Raw genomic sequence first — 21,122 nt, forward strand, 5'->3', positions numbered from 1 at the left:
TACTTTTTCAGAGTCAGACATCTTCAAGTTAAGAATTCATATAAAGTAAAGAGGCATTAATGACTTCATGGAGCTTTCTCCCCAGTAGAATGCTTGCATAGCATAAACCTTTGAGGACATGGGGCGATCGTGGCTCAAGAGTTGGGAGTTCGCCTTGTAATCAGAAGGTTGCTGGTTCGAGCCCCGGCTTGGACAGTCTCGTTGTTGTGTCCTTGGGCAAGACACTTCACCCGTTGCCTACTGGTGGTGGTCAGAGGGCCCGGTGGCGCCAGTGTCCGGCAGCCTCGCCTCTGTCAGTGCGCCCCAGGGTGGCTGTGGCTACAATGTAGCTGCCATCACCAGTGTGTGAATGGGTGGATGACTGGATATGTAAAGCACTTTGGGGACCTTAGGGACTAGTAAAGCGCTATATAAATACAGGCCATTTACCATTTTAAATCTATTTTTGTTTTTCTCTAATTCACACAGGCTCAGCTATATGTGTACACCCCTCCCAAATATTTGGTTCAGGTGCAAATTTTAACATTTAATCAGGTGCGTTTGGTGGCCATTAACAAGCATTTGGCATAATTCTGGCTGATATTCAGCAACAATTCTTGGTAGATTGGTTGGTTTCCAGGCCTGTCTTTTAAGCACAGTACACAAAAGGTGGAGGTGTTGGCCTCCTTCATGATTTCCAGAACTGCCGCTATGCTTGACCGTTGGTCCAATGTTCTTCACTCCTTCAAACACACCTTGTCATTGTGGCCCAACAGCTCAGTCTGCGTCTTGTCTCTGAAGTTCCGTCCTCCTTGAATGCCTCATGGGGGCATTTGACTCTTTCTCCACAAGTTGGAGCTGTTGCTCTGCTTTTCAAGCATGCAAAACACGTGACCTTTGACCTCTCTACACCAAGTGAAAGAAGCAGAAAAAAGAATGTTTTTTGTTCTCACTCTGCCGTTTCTCTTTTTCAGCTACCGGCCCTACACCTACCGCCACTTTGCCCCTCCCACCACCCCCTGCAGTACCGACGTGTGCGACAGCGACTACACTCCGGGACGCCGAGCGCCGCTCAAGTCCAGCGCCACCGCCAAGGGCTACACCAGCGACCTCAACTACGACTCAGAGCCTTTCCCGCCACCGCCGACGCCCCGCAGCCAGTACCTGTCTGCGGAGGAGAACTGTGAGAGCTGCCCGCCGTCGCCTTACACCGAGCGCAGCTACTCCCATCACCTCTATCCGCCGCCACCGTCGCCCTGCACGGACTCCTCATGAGCCAAATCCCCTGTGATCCCCCACCCCCTCCTCACAGCTCCACCCCCTCACTGTAAATAGCAATTGTGCATATATGAGGTAAAAAACGGGAAAGAGAGACTGATGTAACAGGAGGAGCGAGATGCAGGACGAAAAAGGGAAAAGTGAACCGGGAGCTACAGAACATTTGTACATTGAAAAGAGAAAAGCATATTTATATATTTTCTATACAGTGTTTACTGATAATGCCATAGAGGTTTGTATTAAGAAATTTGTACATTTTTTATGAAAAGGTTTTATTAAAATCATCACAAATATAAGTTGCCTTAAACCAGGAGAAAAGAGGCTGAAGGACACAAAGCACACAAATCAATGGGACGTTTAACTTATGATGCCAAATATAAAAAACATCGACCGCTACAGGGACAAGAAGAGCTCTGCCCGGAGGCTCCTCCCATCGCCGCGCTGCTCTGTAGTTACCATGTAAACTGGATGAGGAGCGGCTGGAGAGAATGTGGTACTGGGTCTTTGATTTGAACTTACCTCTCCTTCTTTTACTGAACGGTTCGTCTGTGTGGGTGTGAGTCATGTGCTGGATTGCGAATCCAGGACACTCGGTCTGAGCAATAAGGCACATATTTACCAATAAATCAAACCAGAAGCCACTGAGTATCGACGACGCTGCAGGGGTTCAAACAACTGTGGTCCAGTCTCTGAGAGCCCCAGAGACGACACGAGCGTGGATTCTTTTTTTTTTTTTTCTGTTCTGTTTTGTTTGTTGGTTTTGTTTGTTTCTGTTTGTCACAAGGAACTTTTTTTTTTTTTTAAGTGTCAAACACTGCAGAGAGTTTTGGCACAAACTCTAATGCGCTGCAAAGTACTGCATGAGGCCAAATACAAGCGTCAATGGGAAAACTACAGTCATGACAAGGATTTGACTTGGATGTCCTTGTGAGTTACTGCAGCTTCATATTTGCCCTCCACAAACTACATGGACACATATGTTTAACTACCTGCAGTGCAATACCTGCTATATTTTGCACTCTGCAAACTTCGTGTAAGGTCTGCATATTATATTCAGCAAATTTCAGCTCCACGGCTCTCACTGCAAACTGCTTGGTACTACACCATTAACCTACATGCAGTGCATTATAAACTACAGGTGTGAGCCCCTGTTACATTTTACTTACCGGTATAACAAACTTCCACTGGCACCCGTCGTGCTCACACTGACCTCCACGCAGTGCTTGACAAAAAAAAGAATCTTTTTTTCTTCTTTTCCTTCTCATTTTCACATGTGCGCTCGTGTCTCTCCGGAGCCTCTGTAGACACGGCACAAACGCATTGAGGCAGCATGACTCACATCCTCAAACCTCTCCGTTGATGTTCAGACAGGATTTAAACCAAAACGTACGCTTGTGTTTTATGTTCTCATCGAAACGTTCTCATGCCCGACTGCAACTGAAGCGAGCCAAAGCTGCACAGTGGACGCAGGAGGCGCTCTTCAGTTTCCACTTCTGTTTTGGGTTTTTTTTTTTTTTGTTGTTGTTGTTGTTTTTCCTCACGTGTGGAAGCAGCGTTCCCCTTCAAGAACACGATGTTGTGCCTGACCAGCTTCATATCCTTTTTTTATGTTGTTGTTACTTTGAGGAAAAACACACAAATGAAATCCAGTGCCCACTAAATGCTATATAGTATTTTTGTACCACATATTGTGTAGATAACGTATTTATAAGCTATATAGTAAATCATTGTAAATCCATTGAATTCTTGCAGTACTTTTCATTCCGTCTTTTTTTATATTGCCTCATTATATTTTTCTACAGAAAATCACTCCAAACTTACGGTGACAATCTCCCATCAGTCCAGTCGAAGAACATATCCAGGTTTTCTTGTCTGTTTAAAGTTGCTCTGATGTTTGAAGGACTGTTGTGCCAAATCTTTTTTTTTTTTTTTTTTTTTTTTTTTTTTTCTCTCTCTCTTCTCTGTCAAACAACGTGGAGGCAGATGTTGGGACCAGAGGAGAAACATGAGACGCTCGTGTCTGTTAGTCTATTTGTGTCTTTACGCTCTGAGTGAACTTCAATCTTTTTTTCATGAATCGTCAGAGAAGTTTCGTTTCCCTTCCTGCTTTTGTAGGAGATGAATAACACCAGCATGAATTTGAAGACAATCTGATGTTCTACACATTTTTTATTTTTTTAATGTCGGTCTTTAAGCCACTTTTCTGGCTTTTTATTCACCTTATTGTCGTCAGAATCCAAATACAGGGTGCAAGTGAAAACGTGACATTTTAACATTTTAATCAGAACCCCAAACCACTGGCAAGCAGAAACTTCAGTTCGTCTTGATACTTTTTTTGCTTGATAATTGTTTTGTTGTGTCCGCCCCCCCCCATCCTTTATTCATTAAAACAAAAACAAAAACGTATTTAATCTTGGAGTTTGTATTAAAAAAAAAAAAAAAACGACATAAAGCCAGGACTTTGAGATTCAGGAGTCTGAGACTGAGGGCAAATTTTCAGTCACTGACAAAATTCGTATCATGTAGCGATAAAGTGATTTTATTCTGACGCGTCCTGTTGAGACTAGCTGAATTTCATATTTCCTCTGAAGTTTTCTCATTTCATCACTGGATTTTTTAGAAACTGTCTTTATGATCTGAAGAAAGTAGAAAGATATTCTGGGGTCAAACGTCTACAGAGCCAGTGAAGTTCAGAGACATGTTACAGTTTAATGACTTCTCAATATATTAATCTGTGAGAACTGTTTTCCTCCTAATAAACACCCCTGCAATATGTTTTATGTTTAAGATATTTGTACAGATGCTTAGCTGCCACAGACAAAAGCAGCTTTTCTGGGTTTAAGGAACTTGATAAATGAATATAATCACATCATCTGCATATTAGCATTGGCGGGGGCAGATTCTATTCTCATCAATGCAATAACATTACCCAGTACAGTACTTTAATCTCAGATTTTTTTTCTTCCCCCTCTGGGTTTTGAGGCCCCTTTGCCTGTTTGTTGTTATCTTTAAAGAGCAGCAGTTTCTTTTAAGAAACTGTTACACTCCGGTTTTGTCCTATCCTAGTATTTTTAGCGGCCCACTCCCCCTCAACAATCTCGATATGTGTCCACATCTGTACGAGAGCTTCTTTGTTCTTTAGTTACAATGATCTGCTCTGGGAGAAGTTCTCATTTGCTCTCTGAGCTTTATCAAACTTTTTTCTGTACAAACTATTGTAGCTGACTTACACTGTGTGAAGACAGATAAAGAAAAGATGACTGACACGAATCAAGAACTCATAGCATGAACCCTTGATTCGATAATCTGCAACGGCTCGGTCCTCTGTGTTCTCCTCTGATCGGCATTTGCTTCCATGAAGAGTTTGAGCTTATTAAAGTCTTTGTTGTGTCAAGTCTGTGATCTGGGAAGTCAAATGTGAAGAAAATACTGTTAAGAATTACTAAATCTACAAGCTTGACTGAAATTGGAGTCAAAACTTTTTCATATAATGGCAGGTTTAAGGATTTAAAAGGTACAAAAGAAACATTTGAGGGAATAAATGAGTTTACTGATTGGATGAGTCATTTGTCCTGATAAATATTACATGGAATTCCACTTGGTAAATAAAATTATTTGGATAAATCTGGGTTTAAAGAGATATAGCAGCTCTAGTTTGTTTGTTGTATTTGGGAGGAATTTACCAAGAAAACGTCCCTTCTGACTACCGTCAGGCTTTGCAGATCCAGGGACGTTTCTGTGCAGATTGCGAGGAATGTGGATGAAAATGGTTCCAGGAAGTAGAAATGTAAAAAGGTGTTTTAAAAAAAAAACTATTAAAAGCACTTTTGTTAGTTTATTGGCGGATCGACAGGAAAACTGTCGGGATCTGTTTTGATCTTGTGGTGCTTCATGGAGACGACCAACATTTGGTTCGTCATGTTCGTTTAAATTCCACTAACTGTACATTTTTTGTTGTTTTGTTTTGTTTTTTATATGATGACTGCTTTACCTGTAAACCAGATGGACCTGTACAGCCCATCCAGCTGCCACCATAAGCTGTTGTAACTCATCAAATGCTGTTTTTTTTCCTCTTTTTGTTAAATATAAAGTGAGTGAACTCTGCATCTGTGTCCTGATTCATGTTTAATAGGCAGAAATGCCAAAAACGTGGTTCTTTAGATTTGACAATACATCAAAATATGAAAAGGTACCTATAAATCACAGACTTAAGGCATTTGTTTTTAGTTGTAGTATTTTTTGCATCCTTAGCCTGATCATTAAGAACAGAAATAAAACCATGTTTACAAAACAAAAACTTTTATTGTGTTTAAAAGAAAATGGGAATACAACTGTCTACTGTAAGAAATGATAATCTGTGCAAGGCTGGACTGGGACAAAAAATCTGCCCGGGCATTTTGATTAGAGACCGGCCCACCAGGATAAAGATTGAAAATGTGACGTCATTCAGGGATAAAACCACAAAGGTTTCTGAGAACTTGTGGCAAGAGGTACTAGCGCGCGCAGGCTTTCAATTGAACTCCGTTACACAGCAATAAAAAGAAACCCAAAAAAAATGGCAAGAAGCTGTTGTATTATTAACTGCAATAGCCGGTCGCATGACAGCCACGGGAAGCCGACGGGTAAAGAGATCGTTGTTTTTTTATTTTTTTTTATCGGATTACATTGTTGAAGAGAATTTTTTTTTAAACCATGTTTCCGAAGTAAGAGCCGACGGATGGTCTGGATATACCAAATATAACGTCTCAGAACACTCCAGCTCACATGTTAGTCTGCTCCAGGCATTCCCACAAAGGTCAGAGTTTTGTAGTAGTTAATACGTCATTTTTCTTAACATAATTGGTGATATAGGTTACAAGCAAGTCTGGCGCTGAACAGAAATTGTCGCGCTATGCTCCTTTATTTATTGTGCATAAATAGTGAATTGTCCTGACACAATATTGCGTTTCGCTTCTGTTATTACTAGGGATGTAAGAAAATATCGATACAACGAAATATCGCGATATTTCACGCAATGATACTGAATCGATATTTAAAATCAGTGTTATCGATTTTTTTTCATTGAAAAATAACATGCATTTACTGTTTATTTCTTTTGTATGTTGGAATTCAAACTCCGGCCACTGGTTTGCAGTTTTCACCGCCTTTACTATAACGTAAAAACGAGGTCTCGCGATAACTGTAGAAGCGTCTAGTTTGCCAAAAGAACGAAGTAGAACAGTCAGTGGACGTGTGTGATGCTAGCTAACTGATGACTGAAGAGGAGAGGATACAGCCGGCCCCCGCAGCTTTCAAAGCTGATGTGTGGACTTATTTTAGATTTAGGACAAAAGAAGGCAGTAAAGACTATGACAAGAGCTATGCAGTCTGTAAAATCTGCACCGCCAGAGTCAAATATTCCGGTAACACAACAAATTTACGAACACACGTGTCTAGACACCATAGCGACGTAGCGTCAAATGCTAATTTTAAAACGAAACGAGGTGATCCCTCTCAACGGACAATTGAAGAAGTTAACTTTTCGAAACTACCAGCAACTTCAACTCGTGCAACAAAAATAACGCAGTCAGTACTTGTTTTTATTTGCAAAGACATGCGCCCTCTGAGTGTTGTGGAGAATAAAGGATTTCGTAATATGATTAAAATGCTGGAGCCCCGTTACACCGTTCCTTCTCGACAACACATCACGGACATCGCTCTGCCAAAGTTGTACCAAGAAGTCAAAGCGACAGTGCTGGACTCTCTCAGCTCGGCTGAGACAGTTGCTCTGACATGCGACGCTTGGACTTCAAGAGCCACTGAATCGTACGTAACTGTTACAGCACATCACATAACGGACCAGTGGAACCTTCAGTCTCATGTACTACAAACCCGAGCCATGCATGACAGTCACACAGGTGAGCACATTGCAGCGTTACTAACTGACGCTGTGGCTGAATGGGGATTGAACGCAAAGGACCTTGTTGTTGTTACCGATAATGCACCAAACATGGCTCTCGCGGCTAGACTTGCAGGCATGACGCACATACAATGTTTTGCACACAGTCTGAATCTCGCCTCACAGAAAGCACTGAAAATACAATCCGTGGTGTGACTTCTCGGGAGGATCCGACGTGTAACAGCCTTTTTCAGGCGCAGCACCACAGCCAGCAACCAGTTGAAGCAGAAACAGTGTCTCCTTCAGCTACCAGCTCACAGATTGATCACGGACATAATTACAAGATGGAACAGCTCCTATGATATGATAGAACGATTTTTAGAACAGCAACCAGCCATCTGTGCAGCTCTGCTTTCTGCAGAAATTTTCACATTGAGTGAATCTGACATCAGATGTGCAGAAGAAGTTGTCAGGGCACTCAAGCCTATGAAGGAAGCCACCCTGGTGATGTCACAGGAGAGTATGCCAACCCTGTCCATCATTGCTCCTCTTCATTCCAAGCTTGTGATGGGTGCACAAGAAAGTGTTGATGATACACCGACAGTAAGGGACATTAAGACTGCCATAGCAGAAGATCTGGGAAAGAGATATGTAAATGAGAGGGAGACACTATGGCTGGCATCAACTGTTGATCCTCGGTTTAAGGACCTGCCCTTCCTGTCTGAAGCAGAGACCAGTGAGACCTATTCCAGACTGTTGGACACTGTGGTGACTGTGATAAAGAAGGAAGAAAATGTAAGTAAATAAATTAATTTATTTGGAAAAATTCAACTGAAGTTATAAGCAAGTGAATAAAGTAAAAAGCAAAAAAATAAAAATGCATATTGATGACATTTGTCATCAAATATTAGTGAAAAACAGGGTGAAGCTTGGATTTGAATTTTGACTTTCTGACATTAATACTATTTGAATTTAATGTTTTTCAGCAGCAAAAGAATGAGGAGACTGACAAACAGGTGGAGGAAGAGAATGCCACAGAGGAGGCTCATCACCCACATATCAAAGACAACTTTGACTCCATCCCTCGGCCACCCCTAAAGAGACAGAGGACCTCATGTGCATTGGTGGACTTGCTCGGAGCTACGTTTGCCTCTACTAGTGACAATACTGCACCAAAATTAGAACATGATGTTGCTGCAGCTGAGATCAAGAGGTATAGAGATGAGACCCCTTTGCCTCTCACAGGAAATCCTCTCAGTTGGTGGAAGGACGATGAACAGGAATACCCTCAGCTATCCAAAGTAGCAAGGAGTTTCCTATGCATTCCTGGAACAAGTGTTTCTGCAGAGAGAGTTTTCTCCTCTGCAGGAGACATAGTAAATGCACAGAGAAGTGTCCTGAGAGCTGACCATGTCGATCAGCTTGTATTCCTGCACAAAAATCTGGAAATTGAAAAATAAACACTGAGAAAACACTACACATGTAAAATCTCTGATATGAGAATGTTTGGTATTTTGGTTGAGTCTCATAAGCACTTTTATTTAGATGAGTAAATTCCTTTTTTCAGGTTGTACTAAAAGTGTTCCATTGATGGACACTGCAGAGCTGTACTTTATTTTATTAACACTTAGTTGTAATAGCACTTTACATTTTTTGTTAATGTTTACTTGGATGGATTCTTCAAGCAATTTCATTTTTGATTTATATTTGTTTATGTTAAGGTCACATAAAAAGTACTTTGTTTTGATGCTCCATAGAGCAGTTTTTGGATAAGTATTTTGCAATCATAGTACTTAGAAAGACTTCAGTGTTACATGTTTACTTTTTTCATGTTAAAAAATACTTGATATTTCAGTAAAGTAGTTTTTGTTTGTTTATTTGACATGACTTCTAATAAGGCAGATGTTAATTTCTCCATTCATTTTGAACTTAGAGTGTTTTTGTTTCAGATGTTTCATGTCAAGCATTAAACAGTTTGGACTGTTTACTGTGAGTTTTCCTAATTAAATTTAGTCCTACTAAACACAAATATCGTCTGGCTTTTAGTATTGCAATATATCGTATCGTCTACCCTGTATTATGATACATATTGTATCGCCAGATTCTTGCCAATACACACCCCTAGTTATTACCATGGTACATTGACAAAAACATATACTTTTATTCACAGGATAAAACAGTTGTTTTGTATCACTAATTGTCCAGTGTGATTACAGCATACAATATTATTGTCACTGCTACATTTCTGTAATGCTACCAGAAATTATTTCCACTACTAATTAATTACCGTTGAGCTCAAAGGTTATATTAATAAACGGTTAACGAATGTGTATTTATGAAGACGATTTGTGAGGCTGGTAAACTTACCTTTGTTCGTACGATGGTCTTTCGTTCTACACGGTGCATTTCAAGGTCCTGTACCCATCCGTCGGTAAACTGTACCTGGGCTTGTTGCAGTGACCTGAAGTTACTAAACTTCATGAGTGTATGCACTCACTCCAAGAACCGTATAATTATAAATCTGAGCGTGGTGAAAGTTGGGCAGCACGCTAACGTATTTTGTCCACTCTGTGTTCTCGTAAGGGTCTGACCCTTTCACTCCTTTGATTTTTTCCTCGTATCTTTTCTTTGTCTTTTCGTCGAGTCTGTCTTTGTACGGACCGGCATTGTTCTCCTTTTGTTTTGTACATTCCTTTTTTGTGTGGCAAAGAAAAAACAAGAAGGTATTGGAACCGGAGAATGAACGTTTTGCGGAGCTGCAAATGCTTGCATTTGATGCGGTACTTGGATTGTTTTGCCACGAGTTCCCGGCATGCAATGCGCGAAAATCACGTGATTGCTAAACAAGGGGGAGGGTGCATCCGGCCTCCTCGGCTGTAATTGGTCCAGCCCAGAGTCGATCATGACCAATTGGCCAATCCAACACCTTTCATTATATATACCCTTACTAAAAAAAGAAAAAAAAAATCCATCGGCCCATAAAAACAAAAAATCGCCAGCGGCCCCGGTATGCCCGATGGCCAGTCCAGCTATGGCTAGAGCTGAAGAGGATGATCACCCTTGGCCTTACATACAAAGGATGTTTCGCTTAAAAGCAGTACAAAAGAACAGCTATGTCTTCAGCGTCATTGTCTTCAGTGAGAGCCAAAACAACAACTTTTCAGCGTGAAAAAACTCAGCTCGTGTAACCTGAGGAAATGGTAAGTTTTCTCTAAATATCTTTTAGCTGTGGTTAGCTGGATGTCAGTCTTATGTTACAGCAGCTGTGTCGAGCTCGAGCTGCGAGTCATATTTTTGGCACTACGTTGTAGTGAGATAAGTTTGTGGATGTTTTGTGCAGCTTCAGCTGTCCTTTTAACTGCTTGCTGGTTAGCTAGCATGAGCTATAAGCTAACAACTAGCCTGGTTAATGACGCCAGAGTTCCACGCACATGCAAACAGCCCGTCTCTACTGCTTTAACTGTTAAAACAGAAGGCAATACTCCGACTGACAGGGTTTATTATGTGAAACAGCAGCTTGTTTAGTTTAAACAGTCTGCATTAAGCTGGGCAAACACTTTCAGTCGCGTTATTCAGCACCTGCTCAAACTGTACAATTAAATCGCAGGGGTTAGAAGTTAATAGGTCACGATGCAGGGTCTCACACTATACGGCCTGATGCTCTGATGCGACCTGAGTGCTCAAACTGTGCATTCATAACATGAAGCTTATCATACAAAATCTGTCCCTCGTTCTCCCATTTTGACCTCGGGACTTCCAGGTTATACTCGGCACAGATGTTCCTGTACACTATGCCGGCCACTTGGTTATGGCGTCCCATGTATGCCTTGCCTGCTAGCATCTTGCACCCTGCTGTTATGTGCTGGATTGTCTCTGGGGCATCTTTACACAGCCTGCACCTGGGGTCTTGCCTGGTGTGATAGACTCCAGCCTCTATGGATCTTGTACTCAGAGCTTGTTCTTGTGCTGCCATGATTAGTGCCTCTGTGCTGTCTTTCAGTCCAGCTTTGTCCAGCCACTGGTAGGATTTCTGGATATCAGCCACCTCCTCTATCTGCCGGTGGTACATACCGTGCAGGGGCCTGTCCTTCCATGATGGTTCCTCGTCTCCCTCCTCTTTCTTGGGTTTCTGCTGCCTGAGGTATTCACTGAGCACTCGGTCAGTTGGGGCCATCTTTCCAATGTATTCTTGGATGTTCGTTGTCTCACCCTGGACTGTGGTGCTGACACTCACCAGTCCCCGGCCCCCTTCCTTCCGCTTAGCGTACAGCCTCAGGGTGCTGGACTTGGGGTGAAACCCTCCATGCATGGTATGGAGCTTTCTTGTCTTTATGTCAGTGGCTTCTATCTCCTCCTTTGGCCAGCCTGTTACCCCAGCAGGGTACCTGATCACGGGTACGTGTTGATGGCCCGGATCTTGTTCTTACCATTCAGCTGACTCCTCAGGACTTGCCTGACCCTCTGCAGGTACTTGGTGGTTGCAGCTTTTCTAGCGGCCTCTTCATGGTTCCCATTCGCCTGCGGGATCCCCAGGTACTTGTAACTGTTCTCTATGTCTGCAATGTTGCCTTCTGGTAGTTCAATCCCCTCAGTTCTGACTACCTTCCCTCTCTTTGTTACCATCCGACTACACTTCTCCAGTCCGAACGACATTCCAATGTCATTGCTGTATAGCCTGGTAGTGTGGATCAGTGAATCGATGTCTCGTTCACTCTTGGCATACAGCTTGATGTCATCCATGTACAGGAGGTGGCTGACAACTGCTCCGTTCCGTAGTCGGTATCCGTAGTCAGTCTTGTTAATGATCTCACTGAGGGGGTTCAGGCCTATGCAGAACAGCAGTGGGGACAGAGCATCTCCTTGGTAGATCCCGCACTTGATGGTGACTTGTGCTATGGGCTTGGAGTTGGCCTCTAGTGTTGTACACCACATCCCCATTGAGTTCCTGATGAAGGCTCTTAGGGTCCCATTGATCTTGTACAATTCTAGGCATTCCAGTATCCAGCTGTGGGGCATTGAGTCATAGGCCTTCTTGTAATCAATCCAGGCAGTGCACAGGTTGGTCAGTCTGGTCTTGCAGTCTCGGCTGACTGTTCTGTCTACCAGTAGCTGGTGTTTTGCGCCTCTGGTATTCTTGCCAATTCCTTTCTGTGTCCTGCTCATGTATTGACCCATGTGCCTGTTCATCTTAGCCAATATGATGCCTGACAGGAGCTTCCATGTAGTGCTGAGGCAGGTTATTGGTCGGTAGTTGGAGGGGACCGGTCCTTGGGGATCAGGACAGTCCGACCTTCGGTTAGCCATTCCGAGTGTCTCTCGTTAACTAGCAGCTGGTTCATTTGTGCTGCCAGACGCTCGTGGAGTGCAGTCAGCTTCTTTAGCCACTAGGCGTGAACCATGTCGGGCCCTGGTGCTGTCCAACTCTTCATACTGGAGACCCTTTCTTGGATATCTGCCACTGTGATGGTTACTGGACCCTGTTCAGGGAGGTCGCTGTGGTCTGCCCTCAGATCCAGCCACTGAGCATTGCCTTTATGGGTTGCGTCCTTCTCCCATATGCTCTTCCAGTATTGCTCCGTCTCCAGCCTTGGTGGTGCTGTTCTCTTATTATTGTTCCCTTGCCACTGAGAGTACACCTTTGCTGGTTCTGTGGAGAACAGCTTGTTTATTCTCCTGCCTTCTATCTCTCTGGTGTACCTCCTCAAGCGGCTGGCCAAGGCTGTGAGTCTTTGCTTGGCAGTTTCCAAGGCCTCAGGTATGGACAGCTTGCTGTATTTCTTATGCACCTTCTTTGTCGCACCTTTCTGCAACTCCGATAGTTGGCTAACCTCCCTCCATGCTACTTTGATCTTGCCCTCTAGCCTCCTTCTCCATGGAGGGTACTGCCCCTTGTGGCTGTTCAACTTGTAGCCAAGCATCTCACTGATCACTGCTGCCGTATTGTAGATCAGCTTGTTAGTGTCGGTAATTGTGGTTGTAGGTATTGTCCGTAGTGCTGCATTAACATCATCTAGCAGACCTTCTGAGGGTACTTCACATAATCTTGGTAACCGGCTACGGGGGATCCAGGTTTCAAGCTTGGCCATGATCCTATTTTTTCAGGTCAGTTCCTCTCGCAATCAACTGTGAGAGCAGTCCCTTCTTTCGAATGTTGGAACACTGAGCTACTAGTTGTTTCGCCGTCATTGTGGATGTTGGGTATCGAAGAATCCATAGGTCCCTCATCCTATTCATATAGCCCCTTCCGCCGGGGTTACTTGCGTAGTAGCATTCCAACAACGCCCTGTTTTCGTCTCTTGCCCACCGATGCCTTCTTGTTCCAGTAGCCCACTTTTCGTCAGGGTGCCCTGGTTCCTCAACACCTGACGCGGACCTTGTTGATCCGGGCGATGTCCGAGCCGGCATGCCTTCATATTTATCTGTCTCGCTCATATCTGTGGTAGGCTTGCTTAGCATAGGGGGTCTAACCTTAGGACCCTTACTGGATACAGACGCCCCAGGCAGGAATCGAACTTGCGATCCTCTGTTCCAAAGGCGTGTAGTCTAACCACTGCGCCCGGGTCCTTGTTTTGAAGCGAGCTCAGCACATCATGTAATTCGTACAAAGCCATACCTGTGTCCGCTTGGGGTGGGATGTAGACCACCGTGGCGATGACCGAGGTGAACTCACGGGGCAGATAGAAAGGGCGGCACTTAATGCTCAGGAACTCCAGATGTGGCGAGCAGCCGCTGGAAAGAGTAGAAATGCTCCTGGCATCACACCACTTTCAGTTTACCATGAAACACACTCCTCCACCTTTGGTTTTGTTCGACTCTGCCGTTCTGTCTGCGTGGAGCACAAAGAATGAATCCGACGGAGTTATGGCCTGGTCCGGCACGGTGGGGGTCAGCCATGTCTCCGTGAAGCACAGAATGTTGCAGTCCCTCATGTCACAAGTGATCTGCTGTCGTATACTATAAGACTAGAGGATTTTGGGATGTAAACCAGAGCAAAAAATAAGTAAAAAAACAAGAAAAGTGGATAGTTGGAGCGGAGCGGTCAGGAAGGCGTCTGGACGTGGCCGCGCCATTCAGTGTCCACAGGAGGATCTATTGGCGAGCACTGCTTAGCCTTGCATGCATTCTTATTTTAAACTTAATCTGGAATTCATTGTAAACTGTTTGTGCGGGATATGAATGACAAGATTTTGTTTTTCTACAAGAGTTAGTAAAAACCATCTCCAGTGTGATCAAATCTTCTTGCCAAACATCTGCAGCTTGGCAGTGTATACAGCACTATAATGCCCAGACCTAATTTTTTTTAAAAACCATACATCTTTCCACAGGTCTCAACTTCATCAGACGTCACCTAGACACAGAGCTGGATGAGGCCAGCGCAAACAGCAGCCTAACCGACTAAGATGATGGCTCCATGGGGTCAGGAAAGCCAGAGGCAGGGGAGCTGGAGAGTTACCTTTCATGTCCATTCACTGGAGGTGTGGCTCTATTGCATGGCGTTCCTCACATCAAGAAGCTGTCGATCAAAATCAATACAGCTCTTCCTGCATCAGGAGCCTCTGAAAGACTTCTTAGTCATGCAGGACTCCTGCCTAACCCTAACTCCTCCCTAACCCCCCTCCTGTTCACTGCCAAACGGTCACAGCTTCACAGCAAGAACCTTGAGAGCCAACTGCTGCTGAAGCTGAACCACCATTTCACTGACTGAAGAAACAATTTATGGTAAAGTGAGCCATACACATATGTACATCCACATACTGGAAATTTGTATTTCTTTTATAAATAGTTTTACTCTGATTTCAGTGTTTATTTGTTAGTGTAGTTTTTACATATTACATTGTGTTAATCCACTGTCCATACTTCGAGGGTATTTTAGTATACAAAGAACATTTTATAGTTTTGTTAGAATGTCTATTCCTGTGGAATTTTAGCGTGTGTGTGTGTGTGTGTGTGTGTGTGTGTGTGTGTGTGTGTGTGTGTGTGTGTGTGTGTGTGTGTGTGTGTCCTGCTGTCCGCCTTGGGAACAAACTTTTCCTGATTATACCTGTTGCATCTCTGTGTCATTTGTTTCTGATTTACTTAATCCCTCCTTGTATTTAAAAGAACCACCCCTAGTATGACATTCTGGCGCATCAGCTGTAGCCTGTTATGTTGAAATTGCCTGTTCTGTTTTCTCTGAGGCTGCTGTAAATGTGAATATATTTACTGTGGGTTTTTCTTGAAAAAGCTTTACGTTGTGAAAAACTGAAATCTTGAAATTAGAATTGTTGTGCCTTATTTTGTGGATCTTTTTACATATATTCCTTTTGAAAATACTAAAATTTGTATATTTATTTTTGTTTGTCTGATAGCATTTATTTATAAAATAAATCGGACATTTCAAACAGTTACTCGCTACTTACTCAGTACTTGAGTAGCCTTTTCACCAAATACTTTTTTACTCTTACTCGAGTAACTTTTTTGATGACTACTTTTCACTTTTACTTGAGTAATAATATTTTAAAGTAATGATACTCTTACTTGAGTACAATTTTTGGATACTTGACCCACCTCTGGCTGTAGGCTGTGTGACATCAACTTTTGATGTTTGAAACATCAACTGCAGCTCTTCATCATGCCACAGGATGGAGCTTTGGCACAAAACACCCACATAACCACTTCCCATAGTTCACAGTCACTGAAGAGGTGAACTAATGGGAACACCAAGTCAGTTGTGGAAAGAAGATAGAACGGACATGATAACTTTTAGTATTGAGTACATTTCAAGTCCACAGTGGAATAAATCACTGACAATCCTGAATACTGAAGTAAAAAAGAATGTTGAATCCCTCCTGAAACAAGAGTCTCTGTGTATTGATGAACATTCATGTATTTCTGAAATATCAGATGACTACCAACTACCAACAACAGCAGTTATCTTCACATCAATGCAGACACATGGTTACCAGAAGCTTCTGGCTGATCTAATTGGGTGACTATTGTTTGTCATCAGTTCCCATTCATTGCTTCACTGTGAAAACCAGCCAGTGAGGAGGAGCTTTACTTTAATACCAAATGTATTTAGCACAATACTGCTGAAATTCACATGGACTAAATTGAACCCTATACTGACCTCAAATCCTCTAGTGTGGACTTTTTACAAAAACAGCTGCTTTATATCTGGACTGCAGGTCCAGATGTTCCAAATGGGAGGGGCTGGACTTTAGAGCTGAGACCAGAGCAGCACACCTGATATCTGAAAACCTGAAGTCCCATGGTCTGAATGAAGAATACAATATTTAGGTGAATCACTTCTGTGGCCACAGGTGTATAAAATCAGCACCCCGGCATGCAGACTGCTGCTACAAACATCTGTGAAAGAACGACTCGCTCTCAGGTGCTCAGTGAACTCCAGTGTGGTACCGTAATAGGATGTCACCTGTGCAACAGGTCCAGTCAGGAAATTTTCTCGGTCTCTTGTGCATGTTACTGTTGTTGGGCAGCAACAACATGTTCAAAAGATTGGTCTGTAACATACGGTGGCCCTGAGAGGCCAAACGGACTGCAACTTCAGAAAACACTTATTTTTGTGCAAATGTTTAATAATGAAGAACATTAAAACATTACTGTTGGCCACATGCCAGCAAAGTTATGTGACATTAGCGATGTTTGTACGTACAGCATTTACTTTGTTTTAAAGCCTTTAATTTATACGCCGTTTGATAGTCGACCTTAATCTTACAGAGAATCTGATGATTTTGCGGATAATTAAAGTCAGTCATATATCCACAAACACAACAGGCTGAAAGTCAGTGATGCTGCTCGGTTTGCAGTCCTGAATATCACGGCACAAGCAGGATTCACTGCACTGTTAATGTTAGCTATGTTATATTGCTGCCTCTGTTCGGTGGTGTCGAGCCAAACGGACTTTAACGTGTGTTTGAACGAGCTGACGGTTCACTCGTTAAGCTGGAAGAAAGATGCTTTAATCACAGGAGTCACACATGTGTCCACTGTACCATCTGGGAACTCTTTTTGTTTAGCACTCGTAATAACACAAACACTAAATCCTCCTTCTCTTGTGCTCTTTTGTAGTAGTGTATACTAGAGATGGCACGATACCACTTTTTTATGTCCGATACCGATACCGATATCATAAATTTGGATATCTGCCGATACCGATATGAATCCGATATAGTGTTTTTTAATCAACAAAACTGTTTTTTAAAATATCTTGCTGCATTTTGCAAGTCTGCAAGTTCATACTCAAGTTTAAAACAACAACTACACTAAAGCTATTCTGTTATACCTGTATACAAAAAAAATATTTCATAGTTCAGCAATACTGATCAATCTAATAAACTTAGACCTACACCATCCTCCCTATTCTGGTATTTTAAAGAGTACTTAGCGTAAATATTAAGCAACCTAACTAATAGGGTTCCAACTCCCAGCAACAACAAAAATAAATAAATAAAAAATAGGGAACCACCCCTCACGCTCCACCTCATGATGCTTAATCGACGTAATCAACCTTAATTTGATGCAGTGTGAAAAAAAATGCACAGAAATCAATTATTTTTCAAGAAATATTAAATAGATTCAACATCTTTCTTCAACAAAATTGCAGACTGCACAGATGGTACCTTCCCAAAGGAAAAAGTACTATAGCTTACTAGGGTATATATATTAGACTTAATAGTCACTATATACAGTAATTGACTTCTATTCATTTTACATCAAATTAAAACTTTGGGTGTCAGATAATTATTTATTAAAAGCTAGACATTTTAAATGAGAATAAGAAAGAAAAGTATGTCTTTGTGCCCCCTTTTCCCAGTTAATGCCCTATCGGCCCCCCTGGCTAAACTTTGCTAGATCTGCCCCTGCACAGTTACCAGCGTCAGCTACGTAGAAAAAGATCCTCGAGTAGAAAGTAATATTAAATAAATTCTAACAACAGCTGATCAAGCTTAAACGTGCTGCTGTTGTTCAGCCGCTGGTTTTCTCTTTCTGGTGCAAAGTGGGCCAAAAACAAAGACGGACTCGCGACAGAAAAGCAGATCAGCTGATCATTTAAGCAGTTTCACGATTGAAGTAGCAGCCGGAGAGCGAGAGGCAGTCGCTTGTTAAGCTTAACGCAGGAATGCTTTACAAACATTCAGAGATGGACTTACACACTTGCTTTACTTCTCTCGGGGATAACTTTGTCGGAGATGAAATGCCAGGTTGCTAGCGAAGCTCCAAATGCTATCCAGACCACAGGTCCCGCATGCCACAGCCGCTCTATCACGTGATGCATACTGCTCCGACGTGCTAACGTTCTGAGGTGAGTTACGGCGTGTTGCAAGTTTTGTGAGGTGCTTTCGTGATATTTAATGGATCGGATTACATTTTTTATTTTTCTCCGATATCCGATCCAGTCATTTAGGTCAGTATCGGACCGATACCGATACGTAATATCGGATCGGTCCATCTCTAGTGTATACACCTGAGACTGTCACCTGTCTCTCTGTCCTGCACTCTCTCTCTTTTTCTTTGATTGTGGAATAAACTTATGAACTTGTATTTATAAGTTACACTTGTGTTTGAATCCTGCAGCTTATCACACATTTGATTTCCATGTGTGACAACTGTAAGTGTCCAGAGTGAGGACAGGCTGAGGGACCCACTGCTGCACATCATCTGTGAGGCTTTGCACCCCTGATGATCCACCAGGACAAACTCAGCAGTGTGTGAGGAAGAGGAGGAGGAAGAGCCAGCAGTAGCTGACAGATGGAGAGAATAGACAGACTGTTCCCTGTTTGTGAAGGACTGATAGAAAAGTTTAGAATAACTAATGGTCTGTCCTGAATCAGTCTTATTAGGTAATGTTCAAATAATTTTATCATCCCAGTGTTTTCAGTGTGGGAGAAAGTACTCAGGGCCTTAAAGTTACACACTATGAAAGGCAGAAACAAGTTTAATACTCAGAAACCTAAAGTTTAATACCATCCGGCCATACAAACTACGTCCCAAACTCCACCAACTGGGACTTAACTCCTCTCTGTGCAACTGGATTGTGGACTTCCTCACTAACCGTAGACAGAGTGTCAGAGTGGGTAAGAACACCTCTTCCACCCTTGTGGTCAACACCGGTGCCCCTCAGGGGTGTGTTCTGAGCCCTCTGCTATACACTCTCTTCACCCATGACTGTATTTCCTCCTGCGCGTCCAATCTCATTGTTAAGTTTGCAGATGACACTACAGTGCTCGGACTTATATCCAACAATGATGAGACAAACTATAGGACAGAGGTGCAACAACTAGAGTCATGGTGCCACGACAATAACTTGGTCTTAAACACCAAAAAGACCAAGGAGATCATTGTAGATTTCCGGAAGAGGGGTCATAACAACCATCTGCCTCTCTTCATTGGCAGTGAGGCGGTGGAGAGGGTGAGCAGTTTTAAATTCTTGGGGGTAACTGTGACCGAGGACCTGTCCTGGGGCAACCATATCACCTCAGTTGTACGGAAGGCCCAACAGCGCCTCTACTACCTGAGGAGACTGCGGAGCGCACACATTCCCAGATCTCTGATGTTGAACTTCTACAACTGTGCCATCAGCAGCGTTCTGACGTATGGATTTCTAGTGTGGTTCCCCAGCTGCACCAAGGCCGATCAGCAAGCACTCCAGCGGGTGGTGAAGGAAGCTGGCAGAATTATTGGAACAAGTCTGCCAGAGATCAGTAATATCTTCCCCACTCGCTGTCTGAGGAGGGTGCACAGTATCCTGCGGGACCAACATCACCCTGCGCGCCACCTTTTCCATCTGCTGCCCTCAGGGAGAAGGTACAGGTCTATACAGGCCAGAACATCCAGACTGGCCAACAGCCTGTATCCACAGGCTGTGAGGCTCCTGAACTCTCTGCCCCCCTCTCACGGACAATAACCATATCCAACTTCTTAATAGCAATGAACTGGTCTGCATTGGTGCATCATATCTTTATTCTCTTCCCCCTCCTGCCCCCCCCCCCTCTTTCTTAAATAGATAACTATCATATCTGATATCATATCTCACAGTACAATAATATTGAATGGGTTGCATTGTTGTATTTTGTCATGTTTCTCAGGTCTTTGTCTGAATTTCTACGAACATTATTGCTAAGGATTGTCTTATTGCATTGGAGTCACACTGGGTTAAATATGTACACTTGGGTTTTAAGGGGTATTTATTATTTTCTTCTTTTTTTTGGGTTGTATGGAAGCCCCAAACGCAATTTCATTGTTCTTGACAATGACAATAAATAAATAAATACTAAATACTAAAATACTAAATACTATGTATCAGCAGCAGAATGGACCTAAAAATAAATGTTTGTTTCAGTTCTGTGAAGCTTTGAGTATTTTGGATTAGTAGCACTGCTGTGTTTGTTGCATCATATTGCTGTAATTGTTTATATGCTTTATATATTCTAAGGTAAGTTGATCTACATCATATTCTATAAGGATGTTATGTGTTTATATACTTTCTGCCCAGTTTGGCCCATTTAGCAGAAGTCAGCCTGTTTAAGGCTCTGATATCTATTCTGTATGACTTAAAGCAGTTATGACATGGTATTATTTTCTCACCCATTAAAGGAATATTTAATTTATCAGTCTACTCTTCATTCTATCAGAAACAGTTATCATAGCTCGTACATTTTGTTTTTACACATATATGTAAGCATTGAGCCAAATTTAGTAATGCCAACATATTAAAAGAACAATATTTGTCTCTTATATATAATACATCTATAGATACACTGTCAAAGATACTTGTCTTTGAGTGAAGATTTAAGGTGATGGGAAATATAAATAAATGCAACTCTACTCTTTACTGAAGCTCAGTATTTGACACGGAGTTCAAAATCACTGCTGTAATAACTAATAATGATTAATATAATAACTATAATATTGGCCATATTATATTTACATTACCAAAGTGAGATGGCTTTAGTCTCATGAACAACATTAGCTAATTGTTATTTAC

The 21,122-nt window shown here is 42.5% G+C and overlaps 1 protein-coding gene across 4 annotated transcripts in view; it reads left to right on the forward strand.

The window, feature by feature from the left end:
* lrp6 (low density lipoprotein receptor-related protein 6) overlaps positions 1-5,361 on the forward strand; it is a 50,011-nt gene extending 44,650 nt beyond the window's left edge. For all 4 annotated transcript variants that reach the window (XM_012922883.5, XM_004564862.6, XM_012922884.5 and 1 more), the window contains exon 23: positions 954-5,361. In XM_012922883.5, the coding sequence (XP_012778337.2) occupies positions 954-1,254 (301 nt within the window). In that variant the 3' untranslated portion in view covers positions 1,255-5,361. The remainder of the gene's footprint in view (positions 1-953) is intronic.
* Positions 5,362-21,122: the final 15,761 nt, after the last annotated feature.

The sequence above is a fragment of the Maylandia zebra genome, linkage group LG17, assembly GCF_041146795.1.
Source record: "Maylandia zebra isolate NMK-2024a linkage group LG17, Mzebra_GT3a, whole genome shotgun sequence".
Lineage (NCBI taxonomy): Eukaryota > Metazoa > Chordata > Actinopteri > Cichliformes > Cichlidae > Maylandia > Maylandia zebra.